Source organism: Macrosteles quadrilineatus, unplaced genomic scaffold (assembly GCF_028750875.1).
Source record: "Macrosteles quadrilineatus isolate MER2022 unplaced genomic scaffold, UCM_ALF_1.0 Scaffold_2__2_contigs__length_208266976, whole genome shotgun sequence".
Classification (NCBI taxonomy): domain Eukaryota; kingdom Metazoa; phylum Arthropoda; class Insecta; order Hemiptera; family Cicadellidae; genus Macrosteles; species Macrosteles quadrilineatus.
Window position 1 is genome coordinate 47,659,561 of NW_026542595.1, and position 21,527 is coordinate 47,681,087.

General features: G+C 37.3%; 2 protein-coding genes across 3 annotated transcripts; both read right to left on the reverse strand.

Annotated features, from left to right (window-relative positions):
• Positions 1-616: 616 nt before the first annotated feature.
• On the reverse strand, positions 617-6,782 carry LOC128986551 (uncharacterized). 2 transcript variants are annotated; one of them, XM_054406979.1, is made up of 3 exons: positions 6,422-6,782; positions 5,387-5,744; positions 617-4,788 (listed from the first exon to the last, which is right to left on the reverse strand). In XM_054406979.1, exons 2-3 carry the CDS (start codon positions 5,739-5,741, stop codon positions 818-820), a joined length of 4,326 nt encoding a protein of 1,441 aa, XP_054262954.1. In that variant the 5' UTR covers positions 5,742-5,744; positions 6,422-6,782; the 3' UTR covers positions 617-817. The 2 variants fall into 2 exon arrangements, with proteins under 2 accessions (XP_054262954.1, XP_054262953.1); XM_054406978.1 differs by lacking the exon at positions 6,422-6,782 and having other exon boundaries at positions 5,387-5,985.
• Positions 6,783-11,737: 4,955 nt separating this feature from the next.
• LOC128986760 (AP-1 complex subunit beta-1-like) lies at positions 11,738-21,200 on the reverse strand. Its single transcript, XM_054407274.1, has 2 exons — positions 20,464-21,200; positions 11,738-14,293 (listed from the first exon to the last, which is right to left on the reverse strand). Exons 1-2 carry the CDS (start codon positions 20,989-20,991, stop codon positions 12,077-12,079), a joined length of 2,745 nt encoding a protein of 914 aa, XP_054263249.1. The 5' UTR covers positions 20,992-21,200; the 3' UTR covers positions 11,738-12,076.
• Positions 21,201-21,527: the final 327 nt, after the last annotated feature.

A 21,527-nucleotide genomic window follows, 5' to 3' on the forward strand; every position in this document is an offset into this window, starting at 1 on the left:
CGCTCATCATTACCTGTACAATCCATACCGACTTCAAGGTGATACGTCTTCAGTCTGCGCCCACTACTGTTTGGTTTTCCTGTATTGCAGCACACACTTCAGTATGAAGATGATGGATTTTGTTCAACTCTTTGATGAACACACTACTGATCGTAATGATAGAATCGTCAAAAGACTCTTTACTCAAATGTATCACAAGACAAACTAATCACTGTACTGTTGTAAATTATATATATTTTTAAATATATATTTTTTTTTATTACCAATAAACTTTTTCCTTTTGTCAAACAATATTTTCAGTTGTTATACTTTATTACCTGTGTTCATCATCATTATTATCATATTTTTAGTTTAAAGCGCATAGACTCTGATTATTTAAATGTGAAAACAAAATGATTTTTCCCTTTATTATTATTAAAATATTTCTGTTCAGAGTCTATGAATGCTGTTCAAAGTCTAATATTATACTATGAATGATAGGAAAATAATTACAATCAGAATTTGTGAAATAAATATATCTGTTTATTAACTAAAATACTATTTACAAATATATGCATACTTTTGAGGAGTCAGTGACTAGAAATATTTACACGTGACTTTGAAGTGGAAAAAATTTAAGAATTTATTTATCAAAACATCTTTGAATTGTATTCAAAATCTAATACTAATGAAGACTGTTCAATAAATAACTCTACCTAATATCACACTCATGCGGACCTTGGTCTACTAATCAATAATAATATATCAGTTATGATGGGGATAGAGGTTGTGGCGCAATTGGAGAGTATCGTATCCACTAAAGGGCCAGTGGCAGTAGTTAAGGTCCCTCAAGTATCTGTGGTGCCCTTAATGGTGGTATTGCATAGTGTCCCCAAGGTAGCGTGTTGATACCATCTTCTGGCATTACGTATCGTTTGTCGTCAAACGGTGCCAGTGAGCGCTTCTTCACCACAACTGTGTATAAAATGTGGTGACGGCTTTGAAAACGTTGATTGTCTGTACTTTTAGTAGTTTTATTGTACAGACAATTCAAATAATCTTCTATGGTGAGATCACGCTTCACTACTGCTCTGTTTACCCCTTTTGCTCTCTTCACAGGCGGCGGTATACAGTTGGCACCATCTCCGTTGTCTCCTTCAGGCGCACACGTTAAGATGCTATACGTGAAACAATACAGCTTCGACATCAGACCAATGAACATTTTAATGGCCACACCGGCAGCTTCGTCCTTAAACTTCCCCAGAACTCTAGCGTTTCCTCCGTCGTAACAAATGTGGTTCCGGGGATAGTTACTGGTGTCAAAGTCGTCCAAATGTTCTAACATGTCGCGGTATACGTTCTTAGTACGTATTGAATAATGACAGCCATCGGTGTCCATGTAAATCATCGATATTCTATCGATTCCATACCTATCTACCATGTCATAATGGAAACCATACATCCACCTCTTACTGTGGTCCAGAATGCACATCCCTGCGTAGACGGGTTTGCTCAGTACTACCCGCACTTTTGACATATTCAGTATGGCAAGATTCTCATTTAACCAAATACGATCATTGAAATTAGCTTTTGCTACATACTTTGTATATGTTTTGCGGGATGATGCAATCTTTAAATCTTGATGTTTGCGTACATTCTGAAGACTCATACCGTAGACAGCGTTTACCATAAGTTTAAACATTTCTACCTCAAATTTATTTACAGCACGCTGTCTAAGTTCGGTATTCATAGTCACGTACGGTTTCAACCATGCCGACTGTTTAAAACGAATCACTCTGTGGATTCGAGTTACACGTAATCCATTCTCTATAGCTTGTTGTAGGTAGCGATAGTGAATTACATATTCCCTCTTATCCATCAGTGTGGCCATTAATTTCTTCGATTTTCCTGCTCCACTATTGATAATTTCCTCCAACGAGTATGGGAGTTGATTAATCGGCGCTTTGCATATCTCGGGACAGAATGGTAAATCCCTGTGTCGATCGTGCAGTGCTGGATCTCTGGGGTATTCTAGATCTACTTCCAGCACATATCCATATTCACCATCTGTTGGAATTCTTCCAATGTCCAAGTCGTCACATTCCTGACGTGATAACCACTCAAACTCGGAGTGAGGGAGCAGTTCCGACATTGCCCAGCCATAAAGATTGTTTGCGTCATAATACATTATAAATGTATCGTCATCTCTTTCATCGCAATATTCACTTGATGCTGCTGCGTTCTGACCGTCTCGGTCATTACCAATTGTTTCCATTCTGGTAAACTTATTGTTGGCAACAACGTGTCTAGTAACGCATTGGGTCAGTCCACCTCGAATACCCTTCTCAAAAAACAGATACATATCAATATCTTGTAGGGTATCAAGGATAACATCTGTCTTGAACATCATTACGTCCCAAGCATATGATGGAAGTGTCAAATAACGCGCTGGGTCCAATCCGTAATGTGTTAGACACATCTCTCGGAATCCCTCGAACACATCCGCTAATAGCAATACGTCAGTTACCAAATAGATATCAGCATACTGTCCGAGGGTCGTACAGTCAAATTTCTCCCATACTCGCTGCGCATGCTCGTAATCCGCATCACTCACTCCTTCTCCAAATACACACTTTGGTGGAAGGACATCTTCTTCGAGTACCTCCATCGATGAAATGTACTCATACGGAAATACACCTTTCCTCCTAAGCAGATCGAACTGTTCTTGATTGGCGTAGCGTGACTTTGTAATTTTTAATTTATCGGCCGGCAGGATTGATGCTAATGTCCCTAATGCTTTTGACATTAACCTATAGGAATCAACAAATTGTAGTTTGAGACCACCTTGCCGACCTGCTCCCGGATATTTAAATCGTTTGGAGAATGTGATATACTTTTCCTCCGTATTTGCGAGTACATTTATATTTCCTTTATCAACGGATAGCTCTCTGATGATAAAGTGAGCATCGTAATTGGATAAATTGTGGAGATAAATGTTGATAGTGTCCTGTTCCTTGTGGCGGATATTACAGGAACGGTGTGCTGCTCCTCTGTAAGTATAGGGAGGAGAGTGTTCGTGATCTCTAACACGGGGGTCGAGTATTGTGAATTCTCGCTTGCATATGTAGCATACTGTTTGCTCGCGGAAAGAATCCTCTTCCACCTGTGTTAACCGTGGAGGGTCATTCGGCAGACGTTGCCCATACACTATATCACCAATCTTCTGTACGTCATCCCGTATCGATTTGATAAAGTGCTGGGCGGCGTCTTCACCTCTGTACAGGCGCAATTTGGAGAACGTCAAAGCTGTATGGTCATTGTCATCAGTATCACCATCACTTACATTTCTATTATCATCTCGAATGTAATAGGCGTATGCATATGGTACATGGACATTTCTGGCATTGTGCATTTCACCAGGTCGGTCTCGACGTGCTCCTCTTGCTAATGCGGGATCCCATGCTGGCGGTGGAACAGTTGGCGGAGGATCGATTGTTTGTTCAGGCTCAAGAGGTACGAGTGCGCATTCAAAGTCAGCGTAAATGGTGAATCGACTTCGTTGAGTGCGTTCAAAATTTTTAAAATGTATTGTTTTGTCTTCCGCAAGATCAGTTCTTAACGGAGCATTGTTAAAACAATATCGCTGATGTTCCAAAAGACGTTCCTCCCCTCTAAGGCCTAACTTCGTTGGCTGATTATCGAAGTGTGCAAAACAGCGCTTACATATGTAAAGGCGATGTCCATCTGGTCTCAGCTGGGAAGAAACCAATCTCGTAAAGCTCTTGATCCAAACGTAGTGGGTGGTGACGTCATTTGTTATAAGGAGTAGGTCAAAATGATTGGCTAATTCACGATCTGCGACACGAAGAGGGTAGACAATGTGTTTGTCCGGGTCCGTGAAACGTTTCTTTTTCTTCTTGTCCAGACCATACACATTAACACTAACGCCTTGGTTATTGCGCTCAAACGTGCGGATTTGGTTAAGACTTACAGGGAAAATTAAGTCATTAAAGTTTAAATTTGCTCTTTCTCTAATTTCTGCTGTGAACATGTTAGGTGTTAGTTGACATTGACGATTAACAAAATATTTGGAGAGTATTGAATATTCAAAACAACGTTCATCCGCATCGTTTAGCACATTAACCGTTGCTTTTTTAATGGCGATATCATGCGGCAGTTGAATGAAAGAACTACCTTTGAGTGGGCTATAGACATTTACACGGATTTGCATGTCTAAAACCCTGACAAAGCTCCAGCCAGATCCTTTCATTTCACATGTTTCCTTTTCTAGTAATACATTTTGAATAAACTCTTGCACTAATTCGTCAATGTGAGACGATTGAAAAAAAGGTACATTTTTAGTTTTGAAAGCTCGCCTGCATGTATCACCATGAACATTTACAAATTCACATTCTACAAATATATTACACTTAATGGCATGAGTGTGATTTAATATAGTCCGCATGAGTGTGATTACCTTATCTCGAATGTCATTGAGGAACTCCAGCAGTGAGACGGTGTTTTCGGCAGGCTCGGATAAACAATAGGTTTTAAGCCGACCTTTGAACGCCGTCTCAATTTCCTCGAACCCTTGTGGAGCCAAATTGTCAGGAATCTCGACCTGGTCATTAGTATCATCCTCGTCACTAGTCGACTGAGGTGATGACAGGTTGATGGATGGTGGGGCGGGTGAGGGCTCTGGCTGATTGATTGGTATCTCAGATCCGTTACCCCTGCAGCTGAAACGAGTGTGCTTGTGTAACTTATTCTTCCTGGTGAATGTTTTCCCGCAACCGTCGCATGTATATCCTATATAAAACAGAAAAAAATCGGTGTGATTAGCACGTAAACTTAAACAAGATCATAAAAGTTTATCTCAATTTATTTAATTGCATATAGTAGTTTTAAATTTCAGAGTTGTTATTTCAGCGATCGAATGTCCATTGTTTGCAATAAAAATAATTTTCGTAAATTATATAATAAATATTTTGATTTTGTTTTAACGATTAAACCTAACTAACTACAACCGAACATGGCTCGGCCCCACTGAAGTTTCTAGTAAACAGAAGAGAATAGTATACTAACTCTTAATGAAAAATTGATTTTTACTTTAAACAAAAGAGTGTAATGACAAAAAATATACTATATTGTTTTTTTTTTTTTTGTAGGCCTAGTACAAGGAAAGTGACAAAAAGATATCTCATATTTTGACTGTGAAATAGTAAAATTTGTTGGTATTGAAATAAAATGAATGAATAAATTATAATTTACTACTACTAGTACTTCAACAATAGAGTTCAAAGATAATTCTATACTCTATTGTCATGATACTAAATGTTATAAATCGAATTATCTTTAATTAAAACAATTGTATAGTTGATTGGTAAATATATCATTTAAAACGTACCTATAAGGCGAGATACAGCGGGTTGAGCTATCATCGGACAATCTGGGGCAGACGATGGTCCAGGTCTCGGAATGTAGTCGGGAGCGCTGGATGGTACAAGTCGATTACTTGCGGTAGTAATAGCATTGTTCTGTCTAAATGCGGGATTCTCAGGTTGTTGTGGTTGTTGGCGATGCACGATTAGCATGTGACGTTTTAAGTCATCGTTGCGCCTAAATGTTGTCCCGCAGATAGAGCAGGCTTCAGGTGTACCGCCATGAGTGACTCTGGTATGGCGCATCATATTGTTCTTCCGCGTGAATACCTTGTCGCAGAGGGCACAAGTGAAACTACGTCGTACAGTGTTATTATTCATGATCTGAAAACCGAAACAAATACTTTTAATATACATACTAAACACCTTTGATGAAATATTTTAATTTTTTTCAAGCAAGAAAAATATTTTTAATATCATACATTTGAGTTAATCAATCTAATTAGTTTTCTACTATGATCATAGCGGTTCTGTTTAGTCAATGATAGATTGGGTTTCTTTTTGTACTACTACCACTATTTATGTAGATTAAAATCTAAACTTTTTAATGTAAGCAAGTTGTTAAGTTAAATATTTATCTCTTATTCTTCCTAGTAAATTTAATTACATAGACCAATTCTAGTAACTTCTTTCTGTCAATGATAGATTGGGTTTATTTTTGTACTACTATCACTATTTATGTAGATTAAAATCTAAACTTTTTAATGTAAGTAAGTTGTTAAGTTAAATATTTATCTCTTCTTCTTCCTAGTAAATTTAATTACCTAGACTAATTCTAGTAACTTCTTTCTGTCAATGATAGATTGGGATTATTTTTGTACTACTACCACTATTTATGTAGATTAAAATCTAAACTTTTTAATGTGAGCAAGTTGTTAAGTTAAATATTTATCTCTTCTTCTTCCTAGTAAATTTAATTACCTAGATTAATTCTAGTAACTTCTTTCTACATTTGTTTGGATACAAAATATGTAACAATAATTATATTTAGTGATACTTACATTTTATGATTGTAAGGTTAATTCAAAATCTCGATACTGCTCTGCACCTATCGACTGTAGAAGTGGGCTGTTGATCAGTAGGTCCGCACTACACGACTAATGGAAGTATAATGAATCCTTCATAGTTGATGTAGGGCGTTGGTGTTCACTAAGCAACTGGATATGCGCAGGATAGATGCGCAGTAGACGATACGTACGAAGTGACAGAGGGGTTCGCTCCCCTCATACATAAATTATCATCGTAACAGGTGGTCCTCCGACACATCGTATCTCCACTTCTTCCACCATCCCCCGACATCTCAACATATGTTCGTCAACATATGTGGTCTGTAGTGGTTGAATAAATAACGTCACTGTTAGATCCTTCCCCAGATCAACAGATTAGATTGATGGTGTCTAGACATGGGATTAGTTTGTGCGGGAAGCAACATCACAATGATTTCTCACGATGTAAAGAATAATTACACTTAAAAAATTAAGGAAGGGGGAGAAGTACCCTCTACACATTGTCGAATAAAAAAAAACTAATTGTAATTACTCATTACAAAAGAACAAATTGTAAATACTTATAACAAAAAAAAAATTGTAAATACTCATTAACAAAAAAAAAAACTAATTGTAATTACTCATTACCCATAAAAAAAAAAAAATAATTGAAAAAATACTCATTACCCATAAAAAACTAATTGTAAATACTCATTACAAAAAAAAAAACTCATTACATAAAAAAAAAAAAACTAATTGTAATTACTCATTGTAATTGCTAATTACCGGAGCGGATCCGGCCCCCACAGTAGTGCGTAATTACCTCTACTAAGGTTAAGAACAACAAGATTTTAAAGTGGCGATTGGAACTAGCACCTTTCTCTTATGACATAGTGTACCGTTCTGGCAAGGAAAACGTAGTAGCAGATGCATTTTCACGAGTTTCATCTTCCATCTCTTGTAGAGATTTCGAAAAACTCCGTAGAATTCATTGTGACATTGGGCATCCTGGAATAGTACGGATGGTTCATTTCTTAAAAAGTAAAAATCTCCCTTACTCTATCGAAGATGTCAGGCGAATGACCGCTTCATGCTCTGTTTGTGCGGAAGTGAAACCTCGGTTCTACCAAAAAACCCCATCAACACTCATCCATGCAATGGCTCCTTTCGAGAGACTTAACATTGATTTTAAGGGGCCAATACCATCTGTGACAAGGAATAAATACATACTCACGGTTGTTGATGAGTTTTTAAGATATCCGTTTGCTATTCCTTGCTCGGACACATCAGCATCTTCTGTCATCAAAGCACTTACATCAATCTTCACCATCTTTGGTATGCCTGCTTTTGTCCACTCCGACCAAGGTTCTGCTTTCATGCCAAAAGAACTGAGTGATTTCTTACACTCTAAAGGGATCGCCACTAGCCGATCTTCACCTTATAACCCTCGAGGTAATTCTCAAGCTGAGCGATATAATGGAACGATTTGGAAGACTGTATCTCTTGTTCTGAGAAACAAGGGACTGAAGACAGAACAGTGGGAGTATGTTTTGCCAGAAGCTTTGCATTGTATACGCTCGTTACTATGTACAGCTACGAATGAGACCCCACATGAACGACTTTTCAAACACCAGAGACGATCATTTCATGGCACCTCTCAACCTCAATGGCTCATGAATCCAGGACCAGTATTAGTGAGAAGGCATGTAAGAAATAACAAATATGAACCTTTAGTGGAAGAAGCTCAGCTGATAGAGGCTAATCCAGACTATGCTCGCATCAAGTATAGAGATGGTAGAGAGGCTCTGGTATCGGTGTGACATCTCGCTGTTCCTCCTGAAGCTATCCAACAAGAGAATGAGCCAGTGACTTCGGAAAATCCCAGTCAAGAACTAGATCCTGCTCTTCAAGACCTGAGACGTGAATCAAATCTGCTTCAACCTGAAATTGGGAACTCTATTCAATCTGAAATCGAAACATCCCCTCTGCATGAGACCGTGACCCCTACTTCTGTGAGGGATAACGAAGAAACAAACCTGCGTCGTTCCACTAGAGTCCGAAGACCTCCCACCTATCTAAGGGATTACATTTAAAAAAAGATGGGGTGAATGTTATGTAATATGATTCCTTTTGTACTGTCAAATATTTATTCAGCTGTTTTATTTAAGACTGTTTTGTTTATGTAAGTAATGTTTACAGTTTTGTGCAATTCTCTCATGTAAAATGTAGCTGACTATTAAGTTGAATAAAACCATATAAATTTGGTTTCTAAACATTTCTTTTCATAACACTAACTACTGCTGCTACCTAGTTATGCATTGATTAACTTGGTTGTTTACTAGTGGTCTCACTAGAATTGTTGAGGTTAGCTTAGATAATGGTTTTTACTCCATAGTCTACAAGCACAGATAGCTGAGGTGGGTAGGGCGTGTGTCACTTGGCATCTAGTTGGTGACCTATGTGCCTATGTGTTTGTAACAATCAAACCCCCCCCCCCCTGGTATCAAACCCCTGGGGCATAGTGAGGTGTTAAATCCTTGGTTTAGACATACACCTCAGATCATCGGATTGGGTGAATATTTTAAGTCAAGGGGTTTTTTTGTTAGTTTATCCTTTGTTCAAAGAAAAGTTTTTAGCTACTTTATCTCCATCACATATGATTTTAGTAAACAACGATATATTGTAAGGCAGTCAAAGGGGTAAGTATCTTATCTATATACAGTAGGTTTATAGCGAAAATGCGGAGAGTAAATAAGTCAAATAAGTCTTAAAATTACACCCACATTCCATAAAGACCATAAACTAAACAGTTTTCCACTTTTCAAGTTTGCCGCCATTTTGGAAAATGGCCGCCATTTTTTAAATAATTTAATTCATATTTTTAACGAATTTTATGGTCTTTTTGGAATGTGGATGCAATTTTAAGACTTATTTGACTTATTTACTCTTCGCATTTTAGCTATTAACCTACTTGTTTAGGAGCTACATGGTGTAAAATGTACACCGGAAGTCATTTTTCCATAGGCTGTAACTCCTAAACGAGTTGGTTTATCGAAAAAATGTCAAGAATAAAAAAGTTTTTAAATTGCATTTTCTATCCGAAAACATAATAAAATATAGGGTGTTCCATAAGAAATTTCAAAGTTGGCCGCCATTTTGGAAAATGGCGGCTGAATTTCGGAAAAATAGAATCATATTTTTAACTGCCACCAAAAATAAAGGAATGTCCCCCATTTAAAGTTTTCTCTAATTCTTACCGTTTCCGATATCCCAATGGTGGCCTCCTTGAGTTGATCACCCTGTATATAATACGTGAAGCCGTATTTTGTTAACGCAACTCCTCCCTTATTTGTGGACCAATTTCAAAGTTTAAGGTGTCAAAAGATTCATCTCAATATGTAGTTTTGCAATAAGGTTTTAGAATTTAAAAATTCTTACTCTTAAGGGCATGAGACCCTCTCAAAGGTCGGGTTATCCCCATAAGAAATACACAGAACAAATTTAAAAACAAAAAACAGCTGTTTATAAAAAGAAACTCATTAGTTTTTTGGGAGTAAATATGGTACTTTCCTGTTAAAGGGAACATTCATTATTATCGATGATTTTTTTCGATATATCGATATTTTTGTTTTCTGGTCCATTACAAATTGACAACTGATCTTGTTTAGGCTAAAATAGACTGTTATATGGATTAAGAAATGAAACTGTTCTAAGCTAACCTAACATAACCAACCAAACTTGTTGTACTATTTAAAAATTCCTTTTGATAACAGAAAAGGCAAGGTAAACACGGAATTTTTAAATGTTACACAGCAAGTTTGGTTAGTTATGTTTTTAGAACAGTTTCATTTCATTATTGTTTGTTGATACCGAACAATATTAATCGTAGTTGTCAGCTGATATGTTTCAATTTGTTAATATCGATATCGATATATCGAGAAAAAAATCATCGATAATAATGAATGTTCCCTTTAACAGGAAAGTACCGTAAATATTAATGTTTTAGTATTCAGTAGGTTAAGACCAAGTTAAACAGTTAATCAGTCTGAAGTTCAAAGAAGAAATTTTGAAAACGGGAGGAGGAGACAATTAATAATAAGGTATCTTATGCGTATAAGGAGAGTAGAGAAAGGAAGGCCTGGTCTAACAGATACACATTCACTTGGTGAGATGAATAATATTTGCCAGTTCTGCTATGCAACTTACTTTGGATGTGAAAAAATATACGAAGCACATAGTGTTGTCACGGTGGCAAATAAACTTGCTTAATGTCAGATCAAATGAATGTATGCAAAAAAATTTTACTTATGACACTGACAGATCGAGATATTTCAAAACATTTAGTAGAAACCAAAATAATGCCTTGAGTTGATAAGTTCAAGTAGTAAGATTATACCACATCTTGGTGGACCTTATGTTTTTATTGTAAACTTTTGTATTATTCGCTCTACTTTAATTGAGGAAAAACACAAATGGATTGTTTACTTCTAGGTTTTGTTGCCAGTTCCTCGGACAACTTATACAAAGTTTTTTTCCTGAATTTTAGTGGCATTATTAGACATAAGTGAAGGAATTAGTGTTCATGTATTCAACGATCGAGTAGTTACAGTCAAGTTTATTTTTATGATTCACAAGAGGCAAATAATATACGCTGTTCAAAAAGAGAAAATGAAAATTGCTATCCAAATCTTTTAGCTACAAGAGTTATTCAACCTATTTCGAAAAATGAATCCATACTTTCAAAACTTTGGGACAGGTATTAAGAGAAACCCCATTGAACAACGTGAGAACGTTCTGATGCGGGGCATATACTGTGACTAACACACAACACGTTAACAAACTATCAATGGTGTTGCTGCTTTAGCCTATTCAAAGCAGATTATGGCTTTCCAGCTGATAGCCTAGAGTTTGTGAGTAAAAAATTGAGCACATTAAATGGTTGATAACTCTACTTTTCAGGATTCTCTACGGAAAAAATTCGTTTGATTAGGGGGATGCCTAGGCAACAGTTTTCTTCAATTCTCAACGTTGGAAAAATTTGGTTGCAACATGTTTGCTTGAATTGAAGCAGATCGATTAGCATTCATTAGAAGTTATCAGTTAAAACTGAGAGCAGAAATAATGTAGGTGAACCTTGACGACACAAATAGAGATATTTAAAATTAGTTTCTAACATGTGTTTAAACAACTCTAAGCTGTAACTAGAATTACTCGAATTTAAGCATAACGTTTTCCTTGGCATTGTGTTTCATACTATGTGGCTCATTGAGCCGCACGGGTTCTCTAGTAGTTTATATTTGGGGTGCACCTATGGAATAATTAGATACAGACTATTGACAAGTACCATAAACATTTATTGAGTTTAGTGTAATGCTCAAACATAACATATTGGGTCCTTTAACGTTTCTAAATACAATACTTATAACATATTTATATATACAGTACATATATTTTGTGATTCAAATGTTACAAGAAATTACTAATGATAAAATTAATTAATAACTCTTTTGAAAGATAAAGTGATAGCAAACACAAGTTTTTTATGCACATGTCATAACAACATGTTATTAACAAACAACTGAATACTGGCTTTAAAAATCTTTTACATCAAGCAAATACTAACATTACTAGGAATGAATATATATTGAAATGAGTTAACAAAGAATGGATTTAGTTATGGAGGATAACGTCATATGCTTGAAAGATTTGAGGGGCAACATCAGGTGCTCTTGACTTCAGAGAGAGAGTAACATTTGGATTTCCAGGCTGCACCTTGAGCTCATTGAGGACCCATATACCATTGGTAAGTTTAAGAGACTGGTACAGCATATCCTGTCCCTCCACATTCCGTTTAGCAATAGTGAACACATTATTCTGTTGCATCTTCTGCACAATTGCGTCAGCATTGCACTGGACATTAGTTAGAGTGTACTGAACTTCATTCTGTGCTGGTATATCTTTCCATGTTGACAAAAATACTCTTTTGTCCATCTGACCATCCTCCACAAAGTAAACATTCATTGGAACGAGGCAAGCGTAGTAAAATACATCGATGTTATTTTTTATTGCAACTTGCAGGTTGTTTAGAGGATCCATCCTTTGAACAGCTCCTGTGGTAGCCAAGGATAGAGAACATTCATGAGAAACCCCAGGAGGTAGTGGGGTTAGTACCTGTAGTGGCCTTGCAGGAGTCAAACCAAAACTGTTCTTGTTCAGCTGAATGGCAAATCCAGCCATTGGCTGCATAGCTTTGTTGGTAAAAGTAAAGTCCATACTAATCTGTCCGTTTTTACGAGAGAATGTACCCCAAATGTCCATACCTTTGCCTTTGTCAGCAGGTAACCAGTTTACTTTTGGGGCCACATACATTGTAGGCCCTGCTGTGAAACCAAAGATGTCACCTAACAACCCTGTAGTGGATTGAGATGCTCCAGTACTCTGCACGCTGACGTCCCCTCCAAGCAGTGAATCCAAACCTCCTCCTAATAGGTCTATTGCTGGAGCTGGAGTAGGATTTGCAGTAGTCCCTCCTCCGATATCCATACTGAGAAGATCTCCAATGAGGGAATCTTGAGAAGGAATTACAGATGCTTCTTGAGGAGGGTTTACTGTTTCTTGTGACCCTGCTCTGGCAGGAAGTGATTTTCTCAATCCTGCTCTACCCTCAACAAACGCTGATGGTGGTTTGTGATATACAGAGGCCAAACTTGAAATGTGACAAATCAGTTCATCTAGGAGAGTGGGCTCAAGTAAATCTGTTTCTTCAGAAATCAATGGCTTTTCAGCAAGAACAACTTCCTTTGCCGCTGCAGGATCAGTTGAGAGAAGTCGCCAGTAGATGAAGCCTCTATCTCGAAGGTCCGGGTTATCTGAGTCTTGTGTGGCTAAGCTAAGTACTTGCTGAACTAATTCTTGAGTATCTGTCGGTCGTTTCAAGAACAACTTAACTATAGCTGTAAGCAACTGGAGTTGAACTTGAGTGTTTTCATCATGGAATCCTTCTAAAAAGCTTTCCAACAGTTCATCAGCATTATCAATTCTTTCAGCATATTCTCCGATGATCCAAATCATTGAAGCTCTAGCTTCAGGCTCATCGAGTGTGTCCAGATTTTCACAAAGAGTCGAAATTATACTCTCGTATTTGTTGGGGTACTTTCTGAAAATATCTTTTATTACAACAATGGCTTCTTGTACAACATAGTTGACTTTTGTCTGAATCAGATCTAAAAGCGTTGAAACACATCGTTCTGCGGACTGTTCAACTTTGATGGCACAACGGCCGATGGCTCTAACAGCTTTTCTGACAAAGTCAACATCAACTTCAGTAGCATATTCTTTCAACTCAGACAACACTTGAGCTATGTTGGCTTGGGATGCTAAACGAATCATTATGTCCAATTTTTCCAATTTCACATAAATGGGATCATTATACTTTACAAAGAACACCTTCATCTCGTGTTTCAAAATGTCAGGCCTCTTTTGGACGATTAAGTTAATATTCCTGAGAGCAACATATTGTACTTCAGGCTCTGAAGACAAGAGAGTTACTAATGGAGGGGCCAGCTTTTTTGTCAATGTTGAAACAAAATCAGACTCAGCGGCTAACATTTCCATGAATTTCATCAAGACTTTGACGGCAGACAACACAACGGCCGCATTAGCATGGGCCAGTCGAGGTGTTATTCGCTCACATATGCTCTGGGCTTCTCTATCGTCTTTAGGGCTGTAGTTTGCTAGAGAGTCTAATATGAATACTTGCCCCCATTCAGTACATTCATTGAGTGCAGTCAGCAGTTTGTTGATAGTCTGGGCATTCATCTCGATCAAAGGAGAACCACTAGTGCTGGCTTCATTCATTTCTGACAGTGCCGCAACAGCATTGGCAACCTGAAATCATATATATTTTATTAGCCTCATATCCAACTCTTATTTGAATTAAAAAAGCCTCGCTATCACTGGTTCCAATTCTGAGTATGGTAGTACTAGCAACAAAACAGCTCATTTTAAACAATGGTCACTCAGAAACTACCGGGTGTCCACAAAGTCTTGGTCTGATTTCATGGCTTTGCTGTACGAAAACCATTAGAGCCACACTTAACTTGTATGCCTTGTTTTGAAGGGAATTTAAGTTTTATTTAATGAAATTAGTAACACCTTAACATAGCTGATTGACAACAATACAAGTTATGATTCAATATAATTACAAATCAGAAATGGTGAGTTTACAAGAAAAATTACAGTTTGTTTTGTTGTTTCACGAAACCCAATCCCCAATAGCAGTACAACGACTATCCATTTAAGTGGGAAGGTTAACAGACACATTAATTGTAGAATTTTGGGGAGTTAAAATCTCAGGACCGTGATTAAAAATAAAAGGGCCAGTCCAAAACTGAATCTTTGGTGCGGTGTAATGCATGATGGAATCATTGGATAATTTTTCTTTGTGGAAGAAAATGTAAATGGGTTTGTTTACTTGGTTATGTTAGAGTTGTATGTAAATAAACTCAATAACCTCAATTATAAGAACTACAACTTATGATAATTATTCAGCAAGACAGCGGCGCTCCGCCTAATTGGGCTAAATGTGTGAGGGATTTTTTAAATCTTCACTTCCCCGGTCGCTGTATCGGTCGTGATGGCCCGACCAAATGGCCACCTCGTTCCCCCGATGTAACCCACATGGGTTTTTTGTGGGTATTTGTCAAGGACACTGTCTCTTCTTCCCCGGTTCATAATTTACACACACTTGCGGGAGAGATTCAGGAATTCTGTGGCGTCTGTAACCCAGGATATGCTGACTAAAACCTGGGACAGTCTGAAAAGACGGATAGAATATCTCAAGGCCACTGTAGGTACACACGTAGAGTTGTGTTACATTTGTACATAGTTATAGAATCTTAAGAAGTTGCCTGTTATATCTGTAAATAAATCTTTATCCTACTATCACTCGTTTTCATACTATGCGGTTTCTTTATCAGACCAAGACTTTGTGGACACCCGGTATTATTCTTTAATCTGTACAGTACTGGGGGGACCGAGCCTTGCTAGGTATAGGTTTATAGGGTTAGCTGCTATGTAAAAATGTGCAATAAACCGAAAATTTAGATAAACATATATGATCTTGAGTTAAAGTGCCACTCCTACTGTATTTTTCTCCCGGGTCTAGTCACTGAAACACGTTAATTTTTCACGATGACCTATGACAGCAGATGAAAAATACAAAATAAACTAAATCATATCATGGCGGTTATATTTGGTGACTTGGTGACAGACAATTTTTTGCTATTCTGCAATTGCTTCTAAAGAAATTGAGATCTTGTTCATTCTATGGGATTTAGCATAATAGTTAGTAATAAGAGTAGAAATATTTTGTCTAGCCTAATTAGGTACACATTTCTTTCTTCTTCTGTAGCCTAGGAGTTTTTCAGATCTAAAACTCCATATAAGTCTAGAGCTAAGATTTTTATTTCCCAAATTATTTTTTTTAAAAAAATTTAAATTTCTTTTCAGTATCGGTACTTAACTACCAATAAATTTTATAGCTTCAAAACCTTTTACTCCTAAAATTCCAACCAAATTCTTCCCCTAGTTTTTGCCAATTTCCAATATACTGAATAAGCTATTACCTTAGGTCTCATGGTAAGACCTAGTTCCGGGACAAATTTTCTTTTTTGTTTTGATGTTTCCAGAGGCCAAAAACAATATTCGTTCAAATTCATATATCCTATATGACAGGGATACGAGTAACTTTTGTGCGTACAATGATTTTAAACACGGCTCTTCTGAAATTGTTAGAACTATCTTAGTTTTAGCGGTTTTAGTCTAAAAACAATATTATTGCTAGGCTCTTTTCTCGGAAATTTTGATTTTTGTTAAAAACTTTAAATGTCAATCATTAATTCTACATTGTAAATCAACACAGCCGTTCTTCCTCAAACTTTAATAGATAGATATAATATAAAAAAAGCTAATTTATTGTAAAATTTATATTTATACTTTTTATACAAGATTTATTTTCACATAAACTACACATTTCACCAACTATGTTTTAACAATTAGTTAGTGCTGTGTTGCCATAAAGAAAACAACACTTAAAAAGTTTTATTGTCAATTGTAACCACTGTATTTAACGAATAAATAAGAGATCTTGTTGATAAATAATATATATACCTATTTAGAACACAAAATAGTGTACAGTAACAATATCATATAGGCCTATACATATTATATATATATAGGCCCAGTGCTCGATTTGCGGAGGAACTCAGCAGAACAGAGTTCCGATATACCTCTCTTTCGGAAGGATAAAAATATTAGAAACCCATGGTTAGGCACAAGAAGAGAACTTATGTTCGAATAAACCAAGAAAATGTAAAGAATTAACTGGCACAGGTAAGTTGACAAACGGTAATGACAGTTCTAACCTGAAGGCAGTGAAAAGGAAAGGACTAAATTTGTTTTTGTTTTTAGACTTCAACTTTCGGTTGAAAAGGCCAATGTCGTAAACCATCTTACATCCTTCAAAAGTGGTGATTATTTTGTTGAAAATTTGGTTAGGCCTACCAAGTATCCAAACTCAAACTATAACTCTTTCAAAGTTGGTGTTCCAGAATCGCTATGGGACAGCATTTTTTGTGAGGACTTTTGGCCGGAAAAAACTTTTATTAGTGAATTCAAACTATCAAGGCGCAATTTAAACTATCAACGGAAGGCAGAGACTGGGGCAAACATAGACTAAGCCCAGTAAATGATAACCTTAATGTCTTGTTTCTTAATGTGCAGGGGTTACATTCCAAGGAAAACATCATAGGCCTACATGCTGTGATTAATCAGTATGACTTACTCTGCTATAACGAGCATTGGTTGAACCCAAACGAGGCAGGTTATATTATCGTTGAGGGTTATAAGCTTTTGTCAACATTTTGTTGCAAAATCCATATAAAAAAAAGGTGGTGTCCCAATATTTGCCAATAATAGCAAGCCTACTAGGTCTACCTTTCAAGCGTTGGACAATGAATTTTTTTGTCATGAATTAAGCTTTGAATGTGTGGGAATAGTTTTAATCATAATTAATTTTATATATCATTCTCCTGCTGAACACTCTGAATAATCTTCTTTTTTCTGAATAATCTGGAGCTGCTACTGATCAACCTGAGCAAATTGAAGATGATGGTGGTGATGTAAACTCAAAATTCGATGTTATCCGAGATCAACTTAATGTTAGAAGATTACTTAACCTACTCAGGCAATTTGATTGTGTTTACTTTTTAAACGACAAGCCTACCCCCAAAAAAGCTTGTCTGGTCAATATTTTTACAAATGTCCCGATCAACTCCTGCTCCACACACGTCGTTCACCCTGACATACCTGATCATGAGGGCCTGGGGTTGAGGCTAATAATGGCATCAGAAGCTGCTGAACCATGGATTGAAGAAATTATGCACCGCAATCTTTCCCAAAGGTGCTTAGAAAACTTTAAAGCTGAACTGAGGAATGTGAACTGGTCTAACTTCCTAAACAGTAACCTTGTGGCCGATCAGTCAGTTGAAGAGACTTTCAATTTTTTCTTCAACCAGCCGATTGATATTTTCAACTTAACTTGTCCTGTTAGTTACCTAACCGCAAAGAGATTTCCGGACATAAGGACAATTAGGCCTAAAGGGGGAGTGGCATGGTATAGTGATGACCTTTAAGAAACTTAAGGAAACAGTTATGGCTTACCGTAGGCTACTGTCTACATGAACCCTAGAACCGATGACTCGTGCAGTGCGTACAAAGAAATTAGAAACCTCTATAAAAACGTTGCGAACAGAGTTAAGTTAGCCGCAAACGCTGACTTCATTGAGCGATCGGCAAACAAATGCCAAGCGGCGTGGATGATAGTAAGGCGAGTTTCTTCAGAGAAGAAGGAGGTTAGCTACAACCATTCTGCCGAGGACTTCAATAAATTCTTCATCGACTCCATAAAGGATGTCCGAGCCAGCATTCCTGAGAGTCCCCTGCTGGCGGATCACTTCCTGCAGCAAGTGAAGAGGTCCAGCACCCAACTTGAGTGGAATTGAGTGTCATGTGATGACGTGCTCAGTGCAATGTAAAAAATGAAATCCTCAAGAAGCAAAGATGTGTATGGTTCAAGTTAAACAAATTATCTTTGAAATAGTTAGGCCCATTGTCTTTTGTATCAACCTATGTCTGAAAGAAGGTGTTTTCCCAACCTGTCTCCAAAAAATTTCTCAAGTCATCCCAATTTTTAAAAATGGGGAAAAAGCAGATAAAAAATTATCGTCCAATTTCTCTAGTCCCTATAATTGACAAGATCATCGAAGCTGTCATCAAACCTCAGGTATTTAATTTTTTGCTACAAACAAAATTTTTCAAATTTCCAATTTGGTTTTTGTAAAAGTTTGTCTACCGTAGATGCCCGGACCACATTGTTTCTAAGATTTTGAGAGCTTTTGAGGAGTCGAGCTTTGCTCAGATCACAGCTTGTGATCTGAGTAAAGCATTTGACTGTATTGATCACAACATACTCATCACCAAGCTGGAGTACAATGGCCTCCACGGTATCCAGTTTAAGTTTTTTGATTCATACCAGAAGATAAAGAACTCAATTCCTTGATGCAGGAAGCAAGGTGTCAAGCTGCTTGAATGTTAGCCCAGGTGTGCCACAAGGCTCGATTATAGGTACCCTTCTTTCTATCACAGTTATCATCAATGACCTACCAGCCAATATAAAAATATCTTCCACCATCATATTTGTGGACGTCACAATTTTTTTAGTGTTCGTTCCAAGTTTTATGATCTCATGTCAGTAACTGAGCTCACCACTGATTCAGCTTATATGTGGTTTAATGCTAAGCTGTTGTCTTAATAAGAATAAAACTCAAAATCCTCCTCAAAATCAAAATAAGCGCTAGCGCACAGTTGTCCCATAAGTATGTTTCCTCTGTAGGCCTACCCCTACTTCAACTTAGGCCTACATCTCTTTGACTAAAAAAGCCAAACTAAACTGAACAATCTTTTAACCTAAGTTAAACGCCACAGTGTAGTGAAAAGTCTTCTTGAAAAACATAGACTAACATACATTGATATTACTATAACGTAAAGCTAAATCTGATACGATATAAATATCAAACTAATAGTTCATCCAATAATATATTGTAGGTTCTCTTCAGAACTGTAGGCCTACCCGGGCAATAAATAGCACCTTCTCTGTATAATGTGACCTTTAAAATGACACTAAAGCCGCGTTTACACAAAGCCAGCAGGCAGTCCAGCTGACTGGCGTTAGCTGAGTGTGTGAACTGGAAGCCAGCTAACTGGCGCTAATACCCGTTTAGACGTAGCCAATTGACTGTCGCCAGTTGAACTAGGACCATGGAGGAGAGTGCATCTCCAAACCTCACCCGCGTTGAGCTAAATAATATTTTTCAAAATCTGTGTCGAGAATTTGTGTGGGAATCTACTAAGGTGCTGCAAGAAGAACTCAACAAGAAATGAGAATGGACAAGGAAATGGATTTTGGGGAGATTCATCTAGAGCCCCATCTCAACTGTTAACAGAATTGCGGTTAAAAAATCCCATTGAATATATAGAGCTCTGTTGAGAATCTGCCCTTTTATTATTTTTGACTAACTTCTAGATCAAGTAAAACCCTTGATTGCTAAACAGGACACAGTTATGAGAGAAGCACTAAGTTATCTCCCAAGTTAAAAAGGTGGAAGGACTGGAATGGCTGGAGCTGTAGTCGTTCACACGTTTCCAGTGGGTTACCGGTAAGTTACGTCACACTCAATTTTTCGAGGTGGGGGGACTGGACTGGTGCGAAATTTACTCCTCAAGCCAGTGCACTGGTTCAAGGCTTTTTTTCCACTGAACTGGAGTATCAACTGGCACCAGTAGTGTTCACACGAGGCCAATAGCTGGCGACAGTTAACTGGGGATAGTCAGCTGGACTGCCTGCTGGCCTCGTGTAAACGTGGCTTAAGTAACTTAAGCTACCAAGGTCTTAATAGTAATTCAGTCGAAGCTGTAAAAGATGTTTAACACTAACTTACCACCATAGGATTGGAATCTGAAAGAAGATCTTTGAGCTGATCCAAAAAACCCTGATCCTCAACTAGTTGTGCATTGATGTCATAAAGTTTCGCAACACAGACGGCAGCCGTTTTTCGAACATAAGGATCTTCATCCTTTAAGCATTTTCGCAAAGGCTCACACAAATACTCTGTAATTTTATCAACTCTGATACAACCCATGGTTCTAACTGCCAGAGCTCTTATCAGAGGATTTGCATCCTCACAATCTTTGACGAATGTGTTGACTGCCATTATTGCCATATCAGGTTGGCTCTTAGCATAATTCATGAGATACAAGTAGACCAATTTCTTAAGTTCTAAGTTATCAGTTTGCATACAGTTTACAACATCAGGGAAAAGGGCTGACACATCTTTGCCAACAGTCATTGATGCTATCACTTTCTTAACAGCCTCCCTTTTCTTCTCTTTCTTGTCACTGTTTAGTTCTGACTTAAGCTCGAAAATTTCACCCTTTTTAGTGGTAGTGAAATATTTTGAATCAGTCATTTTGTGAGGGTTCTACTACGATTACTATCTTAACACGATATGTATTTAAAAACACTGGGAAACAATTTACCACTTCCGTAAAAACTTCTGCAACACCACGTTACTCTACTCGTTAAAGTAACTCAGACTGACTAGACCACTAGACATGAAAGAAAACGAAAACCTATCTATACTGTTGTACCACCTAAAAACCACCAACCACCGGAGGGCGGACCGAGTTTAGTAATCAGTAATGTCAAAATGTCGTCAATGCCGATGGGCGATGACGTCTTCTCTTGCTTGGGGTCTGACTTAGGGGAGGTACAAATGAGGCATTTAGTTCAAAATTCCTCCGTGAACAGCGCTGTAGTAAAGAGCACTTTGTCAATGAAGGTTTACTAATCGCAAAAATAGTTCTGTTCGTAAAATAAAATTATAAATGCCTAAAATTCTATTTTATTAATTTTTAATTATAAAATTAAACTATCATAACCTAACCGAACTAACCAAACTTGCTGATAAAGAAATAATATAACAAAAGTTTATAGTAATCGGAA

Excerpts from the sequence above, each read along its gene's own strand:
- LOC128986551 (XM_054406978.1), bottom strand. The coding sequence starts at position 5,777 with ATGTATATTAAAAGTATTTGTTTCGGTTTTCAGATCATGAATAATAAC. Across the intron at positions 4,789-5,386 it reads CGCTGTATCTCGCCTTATAG|GATATACATGCGACGGTTGC; the intron begins GTACGTTTTAAA and ends TGTTTTATATAG.
- LOC128986760 (XM_054407274.1), bottom strand. The coding sequence starts at position 20,991 with ATGACTGATTCAAAATATTTCACTACCACTAAAAAGGGTGAAATTTTC. Across the intron at positions 14,294-20,463 it reads CAGATTCCAATCCTATGGTG|GTTGCCAATGCTGTTGCGGC; the intron begins GTAAGTTAGTGT and ends ATATGATTTCAG.